Consider the following 11,714-nt stretch of genomic DNA (forward strand, 5'->3'; position numbering starts at 1 on the left):
CCATTTCTTCCCCTTGTATTTGCCAGGAGGTGATGGGACCAGTGGCCATGATCTTAGTTTTTTTGATGCTGAGCTTCAGACCATATTTTGTGCTCTCCACTTTCACCCTCATTTAGAGGTTTTTTAATGGTGACTTTATGGGACAATAAACTCCAACAGCTCCTAATCCTTGGGCATGCCAGCTGGGGCCCAAGGAGACCAACATCCTCTGGAAACCCCAAGGCAGCTAATGTTCCTCCAGGACGCCTCCAGCTAAACTGGCCACCAGCCAGAGAGCCAGTGTGGTGTAGTGGTTAAGAGCAGTGGACTCGTAGTCTGGTGAACCGGGTTCGATTCCCCGCTCCTCCACCTGCAGCTGCTGGGTGACCTTGGGCCAGTCACACTTATTTGAAGTCTCTCAGCCCCACTCACCTCAGAGAGTGTTTGTTGTGGGGGAGGAAGGGAAAGGAGAATGTTAGCCGCTTTGAGACTCCTTAAAGGGAGTGAAAGGCGGGATATCAAATCCAAACTCTTCTTCTTCTTCATTGTGCCAAGCATTGGGCAAATCTAGTTTAGAATGCAGTGCGCTTGGCGTTCAGGCTTGTAGACACTTCAGAAACCAGGCATGGCAGCAAGAACTCTTGTGGATACCTGGTTTTTGCACCATACCACACTCAGTTATCGGCTGCCTTTTTTGTTTCCTGGACCAATTCAAGGTGCTCCTTAAACTACCTAAATCAGGAGCGGGAACTGCCCCGAGATCTACAGAAAAAGGGCGGTTATATGAATTTATTAAGGCCATTTCCCACAAACCACACCCTCCCATGCTAGATAACAAACACAGATCGCAAGGGATGGGTTGATTTTTGCTTGGAGCAGTGTGTTCCCTGTGCCCATCAGCTGGGCAAAATGCAGGGTTGGGACTGCCAAATACACAACGCCCTTTGTGCAGCCAGCTGTTGGGAGCCCTCCATAAGGAATTTTGACAGGTGGTGACAACTCACATGTACATGATGCTGTGCGATTGACCTGTGGGTTGCCCCACACAGCCAGTCTGCCCACTCGGTGGGGTCAGGTAGTAAAGATCCGGACCCCAAAGCCCAAACGATTTCCCACCTGAATATATCGAACATGAGCCTCCCCAAACACAAACTTCAGGCTGAGTCTACCTTAAGAGCCATTAGGCTAGCAGGTACCAGCAGGCCAGACGTGGGTGGCGCTGTGGGTTAAACCACAGAACCTAGGACTTGCCGATCAGAAGGTCAGCGGTTCTAATCCCCACAACGGGGTGAGCTCCCGTTGCTCGGTCCCTGCTCCTGCCAACCTAGCAGTTCGAAAGCACATCAAAGTGCTAGTAGATAAATAGGTACCGCTCCAGCGGGAAGGTAAACGGCATTTCTGTGCGCTGCTCTGGTTCGCCAGAAGCGGCTTAGTCATGCTGGCCACATGACCCGGAAGCTGTACGCCAGCTCCCTCGGCCAATAAAGCAAGATGAGCGCCGCAACCCCAGAGTAGGGCACGACTAGACCTAATGGTCAGGGCTCTCTTTACCTTTACTTTTTACCAGCAGGCCAGACTGTGTGACCTCAGTGCTTGCAGATATCAGGCTGTCTCAAAAGACAATGGAGTGCACCTCCAGGGGTGAAATCAAACCACTGTTACAGCACCCAAGTGACCACCCCAGGGCGTAAGCCTGGGCAGTGAATATGGGGGTCCTGCGCTGCCCAGATGACAAGACTCGCTGATGGGGTCCAAAGAAAGCAGAGCAAGACACCTGGATGCAGGTGTTGCAAGTGTACAAGTGCCACCCAACCATTTTAGGGAATCCATTTAGAATTGGGGCAGTTTACTCCTTAACCCTTTCTTCTCCCAAAGGTATCTTGGCAAGGCAGGAGAGGTTTAGTGATTAGGACAAATGTAAAATTTCCCATTTTTTCCAATCACAAATTCAGTTCCATGTTTGATTTTCAGGGTGGTAGTGGGGCGTTTGCTTGTTCCTTAAAAGCTCTATTGAAAATTTCTCCCAATATCCAGATTTTCATATGCAATTTTGCTCATACACACATTATGCAAGCAATTTCCTGTAATATACAGTAATGCAGTTTTCTGCCACTCGTTTCAATGTCCACTTTAGCCTGATTTAGACATTGTGGCATACGTTGGGCTGGATTTGCTCAATTCAGAGAAGTGTGACTTTCAAAGGATAGCCATTGTTTGCCTATTGTTTCAGGAAACATGAAACAAGTCCACTTATTCAGTGAAGTGTATATACCTCTTAATTATTGCAAAGATATCATTCACTCAATCACTACTGGTCTTTATTCATGTCTGCGAGTCCCCAGGCGACCTATTTTGATTGCTTGCAAACAGGTTCGATTATATCTATTCCTCATCGAGCCTGCTGTTTGCAAGGGAAGAGGGGGTGGTTACAAGTTAATGAGCACTCATCCTGATTTGCTTGCTGGGACTTTGCGAAAACCATCCTGTGTGTTTTTGACCAGCTATTCACAAAAATTAAACCCAGGGGCCTTCAGCCGCTAATGCTCCACAGGTTGAAATTCTATTGTCTTTTGAAAAGACCGACCCTGGGTTGCAGGACAGTAGTCTACACCAAAATCAGGGAGCTGTGAAGCTTCAAGTCAAGGACCACTAATCTTTTTGAGGCCTGTGGGCATTATCTGCCAAACCAGATAAACTGCTGTGGGCACCACACACTGCAGCCTGGTCTATGGGCTACGGCTGAATGCTTGCTGCGGGCCTCATTACAACAGTCCTGCAGGCGCCAGCAAAGAACTATGTGCACACATGCAACCCCTGCACTAAGCGCACCGTTTTCTAAGTAAAACTGCTTTCGTACAGCACAGATGAGCTCCCCCCTTGCTTCTAAATGTGTGGGCTCAGCGGATGTTATTGGATAAAGATTCTAAATTGGATATTTTGTTTAATTTGTATTAAATTGGAAAACCTTAATAAATATTATTTTAAAAAAAAATGTGTGGGCTCAGGTCTCAACAGCTCTTAAAGACATCCAACACAACAGGCAGCCTCGTCTTATTAAATTTATTATTCCAGTGGTACTAATACATTGAATTGCACAATGGCACCCATTTAGCAGAGAGGCTGCGGGCCTTCTAGCTTTTGCCCAACTAGAAAAGCCTCCCCCCCCTTTTCTCTCCCAATCCTAAAAGAAAATTCCTCCAGACTGCCCCCCCTTCCCCATCAAATCCAGTATTTGAGTATGGAATGAAATTTCACGCACCCTTTTCTTTTCGGAAGTTTGCCTGTCCTCCCCAACCTGCAAACCAAGGGAGGAAAAACCAGGTCCCCCCCCCCCTTCACTTGGCTCCGAGCGTCAAATAAATATGGAGGCGGGCAACGTTTCAGTTGCATCAAATGGAAATTTATTTTTGGAAGTTCTAATGGCACTGGGTGAGCGGCCCCGCTAGTTCGTGTGCAGACGGCCGGGAACCTCTAAGGCTGAATGCAGACACGGCTCTTTTTAAAATCTGCCCCGAGACGGAAGATCAAGCAAGGAACTGGCCCCAATGCCTTTTGCAAGACAGCTGCGGCACTGATGTTATTACGCAAGTTAAATTTGGAGTCCCACAACATACATTTTTAAATTTATTCTTTTACATCTGGTGTGGCATTTTTAATTCTGCTTGGTTGATTGGTTTTTACAATTTGTCCAGGAAGTTATCTAGTGCGGGAATGCCCTCCTTCAGCCCTTTGCACTTGCGGGTCTCGGCGACCACCTGGCAGGGGCGGCTGGTGTTGTCAAACGGGTCTCCGGGCAGGATCTGCCAGTGGTCAAACACACACTGGGGGAAAGCCTGGCCACCTGTGTTGGATCTCAAGTCAGCGGTGAAGCCTGTGAAGAGGGAGCGAGAGAGAGAGACAGAGAAGAGTTTATACTATAAGCAAACAAAACTGTACGACAGAAATACAGGTGTTCAAATTTACCCACACACCCCACAACCAGCTCCTTGTCTTAACTAAAAGCAGCATCCTAGAGGCATAAGGCAAAGAGACCCATGACCATTAGGTCCAGTTTTGACCGACTCTGGGGTTGCAGTGCTCATCTCGCTTTCTTGGCCAAGGGAACCGGCGTACAGCTTCCGGGTCATGTGGCCAGCATGACTCAGCCGCTTCTGGCGAACCAGAGCAGCGCACGGAAACGCTGTTTACCTTCCCGCTGGAGCGGTACCTATTTATCTACTTGCACTTTGACGTCCTTTCGAACTGCTAGGTTGGCAGGAGCAGGGACCGAGCAACAGGAGCTCACCCCGTCACGGGGATTCGAACCGCCGACCTTCAGATCGGCAAGTCCTAGGCTCTGTGGTTTAATATTAGTGATAATTTATACCCAACCCATCTGGCTGAGTTTCCCCAGCCACTCTAGGCAGCTCTCAACAGAATACTAAAAACACGATCAAACATCAAACATTGAAAACTTCCCTAAACAGGGCTGCCTTCAGATGTCTTCTAAAAATCAGATAGTTTATTTCCTTGACATCTGATGGGAAGGCGTTCCACGGGGAGGGCACCACCACCGAGAAGGCCCTCAGAGCTGGGCCTCAGTGTCCAAGCTGAACGATGGGGGTGGAGACGTTCCTTCAGGTATAATGGGCCATTTAGGGCTTTAAAGGTAAGTACCAACACTTTTAGCCTGGGAGACAACCTCTGATCGATCCTTCACACCTCCAGCTGCTGACAACGGTTACCTGGAAGATGCAAGTGCCAAGGGAGGCTGATAAAAGCTGACACTTACCAAAGGACTCGTTGACAGGAAGATAGGCCTTGACCACAAACATGGGGGTGCCGGCCACCTGGGACTCCTCAAAGACGTGCCCCCGCTTCCTGTTCAGCACGCCATAGATGCCACCCACAACCTGTTCTGGGCACTGGAAGGGGAAGAAAGCGGGTATATGTTACAGCACTGCACGGAGTCAAGCCAGCGGGCTGCTGCCGCCTCTTAAGAACACAGCCTGCCTCCAGTTACCCACCTGGATCTCCACAAGGTAGATGGGCTCCATGAGGCGGGGCTGAGCCGTCAACACGCAGGCATAGAGACACCTTCTGGCCGTGGGAATGATTTGGCCACCTCCGCGGTGGATGGCGTCGGCGTGCAGGGTCACGTCGTGCACGTCAAAGCGGATGGCGCGCATGTTTTCCTCGCAAAGGTCACTCTGGAGAAAAGAGAGGGGTTGGGGGTGGGAGAGAAAATCATTTTCTAGTTTGCATTCAAGCCAACTTTTCTGTCCTTCCTCTAAAGCAGGCAATGTAGTTCTTTTTTTAAAAAAAAAGCAATTAAGCACTCTGCCATAGCAGCCAAGAAGCAAAGGTAGGACCAATGCCTCCTTCAGCTTATGGTCAGCCTTCTTCCTGCAAACTGTCAGAGCCAGGAGGAGGAGGAGTCGCCCAGGGGGACCAGAGGATGGGAAGAGCGTGATCTACTAAGGGGCAGAGAATCGGAGTCTAGATATGATGGAGAGCAGCAACAACTGAGAAAGGATAGGCATCATATTTTACAAGGACAGGAAGGAACATCAGGGACAGAATAACTGTCACACACAGGAGGTTTAAGGTAACATGTCAATACGAATAGATGTCGTTAGTGCTGCAGTTGTTGTATAAGGGATTGTTATTTTAACTGGAGTGTAATTGAGATGGGTAAGATTTTGGAACGCAGAAATAAAGCAAATAATCAAACAATCAATTCTAGCACACGGGAGGCCACCTAAATTATTTAATTTGGCATCTGAATAATTGGAATCAGCAATTGTATATACCGTATTTTTCGCCCTATAGGACTCACCTAGTTTTCAGGGGGGGAAATCAAGGAAAAAAATATGATTTCCCCCCCGCAGCTCTGGGAGCAGCGGACAGGCTGCACGCAGCCTGTGCGCTACTCCAAGACCTTCTTCCTGCTTTTGTGGGAGGTGGCGGAATTCCCCCACCTCCTGCAAAAGCCCACAGGAGTCGCGCGTGACTCCTGCGGGCTTTTCGACCACGAGGGAGAAGGGACTGAAACGGCCAGTCAGTCCCTTCTCCCTCCTTGGGGAAAAGCCCCCAAGAGCGGCACGCTCTTTAAAGGCTGCGCGGCTCCTACGGGCTTTTCTAGGAGGTGGGGGAATTCCCCCACCTCCTAGAAAAGCCAGCAGAAGCTACACAGCCGCTTTAAAGAGCGCAGGGCTTTTGCCTGCTTTTGCGGGAGGTGGGGGAATTCCCCCATCTCCCGCAAAAGCCCACAGGAGGGAGAAGGGACGGAGTCCGCCAGTCTGTCCCTTCTCCCTCCTTGGGGAAAAGCCCCCAAGAGCTGTGCGCTCTTTAAAGGCTGCGCGGCTCTTGCCGGCTTTTCTGCGAGGTGGGGGAATTCCCCCATCTCCTAGAAAAGCCAGCAAAGCCTCGCAGCCCCTTTAAAGAGCGCAGGGCTTTTGCCTGCTTTTGCGGGAGGTGGGGGAATTCCCCCATCTCCCGCAAAAGCCCACAGGAGGGAGAAGGGACGGACTCCGCCAGTCCGTCCCTTCTCCCTCCTTGGGGAAAAGCCTGCTTTCTACCACCGCCAGCCTCCAAGCTGGGTTGGAGAGTAGCAGGAAGGCTTTGCGCCCCTTCCCACTGCCCCCCATCCTCTGGGGCTGGCGATGGGGGAAGCGCTGCTTTCCCCACCGCCAGCCTCCAAGCCGGGTTGGAGAGTAGCAGGAAGGCTTCGCGTGCCTTCCCACTGCCCCCCATCCTCTGGGGCTGGCGATGGGGGAAGCGCTGCTTTCCCCCACCGCCAGCTTCAAAGAGCAGACTCTCCTGGCTTCAGCAGAAGCAACGCGAAGCCTCTGGAGCGCAGGCTTCGGAGGCTTCGCGTTGCTATCGCTGAAGCCAAGGAGCCTGCATTCGCCCCATAAGACGCACACACATTTCCCCTTCATTTTTGGAGCTGGAAAAGTGCGTCTTATAGGGCAAAAAATACGGTACTTTTGCATTGTTATAATGAGGCTATTACTGGGTTATTGTAATTGAAAACTAATGATGATTATTATATATAAAAAGAGAGAATTGGGAGACTAGAAACAGGGGAGATGCAAATATCCTTTGATTCCCTTTCCATCCCTGCCCCGCAGTACAGTCGTCCCATGGAATCGGAAGGGATCGCAGAGGTCATCTGGTCCAAACTCTTGCAACGCAGGAATCTTTTCCCCTATGTGGGACCAGAACCTATGACCCTGAGGTTGAAAGCCCCATCCTCTACCATCTCCCCACTGCCCATGGCAGCTCCTCCTGAGGAAGAGGCAGTGTGTGTGTGTGTGTGTGTGTGTGTGTGTGTTGGGCAGTACCCAGGCCCTCAGAGGGGGAATGGACAGAGCACCCAGCAGGAGGAAGGGGAACTCGGAGACGACACCCCCACCCTCCTCGATCACGGAGGAGAAACGCAGGCCAAGCAACACCCGGCAAGGAAAAGTGAACCCCTTAAAAGGACGCCCCTTCGCAACTCAGGGGGAGGCAAGAGGAAATCACATACGAGGCTGATTCAACTTCCTAAAGCTGGAACACAGCCTTGAGGGGCTGATGTGACAAAGCACTCAAAAGTTGCAGGGAACCAGGCAGAGGGCCTGTGGAACACCCTCCCACCAGATGTCAAAGAGGAAAACAACTACCAGACTTTTAGAAGACATCTGAAGGCAGTCCTGTTTAGGGAAGCTTTTAATGTTTGACGGACTATTGTATTTTAATATTTTGTTGGACGCCGCCCAGAGCGGCTGGGGAAACCCAGCCAGATGAGCGGGGTGCAAGTAATAAATTATTATACGGAAACTGCAGCAAGTCTCTGCTCCGTTCCAAGAAGGCAGGACGCAGACAGCCCACCGCCCTGCGATGAGGGGCGCCCACTCTTGCTTACCTCCTTCGTGGCCCACTGGAAGCCTGCCACAACGCTGTCCTTGATCTCGTTGAGGTACTGCACCCCCTTGGTGATGTCCGTCAGGATGTTGGGGCCAGTGCCGTCCGGGCCGAAGCACCAGATCTTGCGGGCCTCGGCCACGTCCCACTCGTACTTCTCGGCCAGGTAACGGGCCCGTGTCTTCAGCTCCTGGCGGGCTGAGACGTCGCCTTGGTCGATATCCTCGGCCAGGCTGTCGGGGAAGGGGCGGGCTTTCATGTACAGGCGGTTGTGCTTGTTGGGAGACTTGGAAAGGCACAGGACACTCGACTCCTCGCTGACCGTCTCGCGGTAAGAGACCACCGGGTCGGATTTCTGCCAGAAAGATTAAATAATAATAATTTTTAAGTCCCTAGCCGCTTCAAAGCCAATGTGGACTGTCTTTATTGCTTCTTGTACATTGCCTTGAGATAGTCTGTAGCAATGGCTTTGTTTTTATTTATTATAATTTTTAAATTAATTTTCTGTTTTACAATTTAGAATACTCATTTTTTACATCCTTAAGAGATCAATGACTTCCTTTCTTCTCTTTTCATGGTTTATAAATCCCTGCATATTTTACAAAAGCTATGCCATTCAGTATTCCATTATTGCATCCATCAAAACTTTTTGACACAGTTGAATTTATCTTAATGCTGACAGCGTTTTCAAGTGTACACAATTTTGACCGCATATATTCAAAAAATGTTTTCCAATCTTCTCTAAACATACGCTCTCCTTGGCCTCTTATTCTATATAGAAACATCTGAAGGCAGCCCTGCTTAGGGAAGCTTTTAATGTTTGACAGACTATTGTATTTTATTATTTTGTTGGAAGCCACCCAGAGTGGCTGGCGAACCCAGCCAGATGGGCAGGGTATAAATAATAAATTATTTATTATTATTATTATTATTATTCATTCTAGTAATGCTCCTGAATACCACTTGCTGGGAACCAAGGGAGGGTGAGAGTGCTCTTGTGGTCGGGTCCACCAAGACTGGGCTCGAGACTTGTCACGTGGTGCAATTACCGTATTTTTCACCCTATAGGACACATTTTTCCCCCTCCAAAAATGAAGGGGAAATGTGTGTGCGTCCTATGGAACTAAAACAAAACAAATTCCTTCCAGTAGCACCTTAAAGACCAACTAAGTCACTTCTTGGTATGAGCTTTCGTGTGCGTCCTATGGGGCGAATGCAGGCTTTCGCTGAAGCCTGGAGAGCGAGAGGGGTTGGTGCGCACCAACCCCTCTCGCTCTCCAGGCTTCAGGAAGCTCTGCGCAACCCTTGGGAGACCAGCGTGGCTTTGCACCAGTCTCCTGAGGGTTGCGCAGAGCTGCCTGCAGTCCCAGGCTTCGTGCAGCTCTGCGCAAGCCTGGGGAGACCGGCGTGACTTCCCGCTGGGCTCCGTAGGCTTGCAGATAGCAGGCTGTTGTGGGGGCTGGGGAAGCTTGGGCTTCCCCCGCGCCAGCCCTGCGCCTGGGGGATAATTTCCCCCTTTATTCCCCCCCCCCAAACTAGGTGCATCCTATAGGGCAGTGTGCCCTATGGGACGAAAAATACGGTACCTTAATTGGAATGCAGGCATGGTCCTCCTCAAGATCCTTCAGGCAGATCTCCAGATGCAGCTCCCCAGCGCCAGCAATGATGTGCTCCCCAGACTCCTCAATGATACACTGGAAGATGGGGAAGAGTGAAAGGAATGAAGCAGAAATGAGGCCCAGCCCAAACCGAGAAGCGCCCCCCATCCCAAAAACGACAATGTGCTGCCCCCCTGTCATCTCCCACACCTAAAAACCCTTTGAAGGCCTCGATGGGTTTTCTACGCTCACCTGCACCATGGGGTCAGACTTGGCCAGCCTCTTCAGCCCCTCCACCAGCTTGGGCAGGTCGGCTGGGTTCTTGGCTTCCACGGCGACGCGCACCACGGGGCTGACGCTGAACTTCATGACGCGCAGGTTGTGGGCGTGCTCAAAGGTGGTGATGGTGCCTGTCTTGACCAGGAACTGGTCGACGCCAACCAGCCCCACGATGTTGCCGCAAGGCACGTCCTCGATGGGCTCCACGTAGCGGCCCATCATGAGGATGGTTCTAGAGAGGGGGGAGATTTTTTAAAAAAAAAAACATGTATTTTAAAAAAAGATTTTCTTAGTTTACAAAAGTATGTGCAATCTGTTTCTCTCTCCAGGTAACATTTTTTACAGATCAGTTTCATTTGTTGAGACATGCGGAAGAAGGATAGGAAAGGGGGGGGGGGAGAGAATTGTGCAGAAGTGGTGGGAAGGTGCAGTACAGCAAAAGCAGCGGGGGGGGGGCTGGAAATTCTGCTCTGGGGGCAGACTGGCGTTCTTTTGGAATGAGCCACTGCCAGGGGGAAACTACAGGAACGGCTAAGGGAGCTGGGCATGTTTAGCCTGGAGAAGAGGAGGTTAAGGGGTGATATGATAGCCATGTTCAAATATATAAAAGGATGTCCCATAGAGGAGGGAGAAAGGTTGTTTTCTGCTGCTCCAGAGAAGCGGACACGGAGCAATGGATCCAAACTACAAGAAAGAAGATTCCACCTAAACATTAGGAAGAACTTCCTGACAGTAAGAAGAGCTGTTTGACAGTGGAATTTGCTGCCAAGGAGTGTGGTGGAGTCTCCTTCTTTGGAGGTCTTTAAGCAGAGGCTTGACAACCATATGTCAGGAGTACTCTGATGGTGTTTCCTGCTTGGCAGGGGGTTGGACTCGATGGCCCTTGTGGTCTCTTCCAACTCTATGATTCTATGATTCTAAGAAATGGAGGCAGTGAGAGATTTTACTTTCTTGGGCTCCCTGATCGCTGCAGATGGTGACACTGCATTCCTTATCAGCTATAGCTCCGCCTTATCCATTTCTGTACTGCTTCCATGTTATTTTGATACTGGCTCTTGTAGGAACGCCTTGGTTTTAAGTATGAGAGTTCGTCTGGAAGTCTGGAGCAGGGTGTTCTCCCTCCTCCGTGCAAATTCTCCCTTCTTCCTCTTACCTGTATTATTTGTGGGGAGGGGACTTCAGCAGCAGCCACAGCGGTGCAGCAGTCCTACCCTGCTGAGGGTGAGGCAGGCGAGGATCAGGAACCGCCGGGAACCGCCGTGATGTTCTGCCGATCTTTGTCCCGGGAGCAGGCGCTGGAGCCTTTCCCCACTCGTGCTGGGGGGCCTCTCGCCTAAGGAAGAAACAAGCTCTGTTAGTCTGGTTGCTTGGAGGAGTTGGAACCAAATAAATATACAGATGATAATATTCATTATTATCACCTCTATATTTAGACATGTTGGTGGACAAATTTTGGAGTCGATTTTGTGCCCCACCCCTCACCTGCGCCCCTGGCGAGGGCCCACCTCGCCACCCCCTAGCTAGGGCCCTGCCTGGACCACAGAGAAAACCCTCTTCATAAAAGTACAGGGATCTCTAAATCAGGCCTTCCTCCTCCACCCCCAGGATCACCGGGAAACACTTCCCCGGCCACACAAGGTCACAACATACCTCCAGATGTTGTTGGGTCTCGCTGCACCGCTGGGCTGCTGCTGCTTCCCTAAACCACGGCCCTGCAAAGAGAGAAGGACATTGTACACTCTAGGGGGGCAGAACAAGCACCCCTGCCAGGCTGCCCAGGCCCACGTCCCCACAGGCTGCCAGCCTGCTCCTGCCTGGGCGCCTGACCCCTGGCTTGGAAGGAGGGGGGCAAGGGGCTGGGGCGAGACGGGACTGCAACCCCCCAACCCAGCCCTGTTTCACTCAGGTCAGCACCATGACCTCCCTGCACATGTGGGGAATGGATTCCCCGTGCAATTAACCTACCAC

The 11,714-nt window shown here is 50.9% G+C and overlaps 1 protein-coding gene across 1 annotated transcript; it reads right to left on the reverse strand.

Annotated features, from left to right (window-relative positions):
* Window positions 1-3,590: 3,590 nt before the first annotated feature.
* Window positions 3,591-9,974, reverse strand: LOC309332950 (elongation factor 2-like). The gene is made up of 6 exons (XM_081846338.1): window positions 9,720-9,974; window positions 9,456-9,563; window positions 7,871-8,224; window positions 4,986-5,168; window positions 4,751-4,883; window positions 3,591-3,850 (listed from the first exon to the last, which is right to left on the reverse strand). Exons 1-6 carry the CDS (start codon window positions 9,966-9,968, stop codon window positions 3,657-3,659), a joined length of 1,221 nt encoding a protein of 406 aa, XP_081702464.1. The 5' UTR covers window positions 9,969-9,974; the 3' UTR covers window positions 3,591-3,656.
* Between the last annotated feature and the right edge of the window lie 1,740 nt (window positions 9,975-11,714).

Source organism: Podarcis erhardii (assembly GCF_964252035.2).
Source record: "Podarcis erhardii genome assembly, chromosome: 18".
NCBI classification, from domain to species: Eukaryota; Metazoa; Chordata; class Lepidosauria; order Squamata; family Lacertidae; genus Podarcis; species Podarcis erhardii.

Bases quoted from the DNA above. Each gene is read 5' to 3' on its own strand.
- LOC309332950 (XM_081846338.1), bottom strand. From the start codon at position 9,968: ATGATGGGCCGCTACGTGGAGCCCATCGAGGACGTGCCTTGCGGCAAC. The intron at 9,564-9,719 runs GTGAGCGTAGAA...CCCATCTTCCAG, and splicing joins AGTCTGACCCCATGGTGCAG to TGTATCATTGAGGAGTCTGG. The intron at 8,225-9,455 runs GTACCGTATTTT...TCTTTCTGGCAG, and splicing joins ATGCCTGCATTCCAATTAAG to AAATCCGACCCGGTGGTCTC.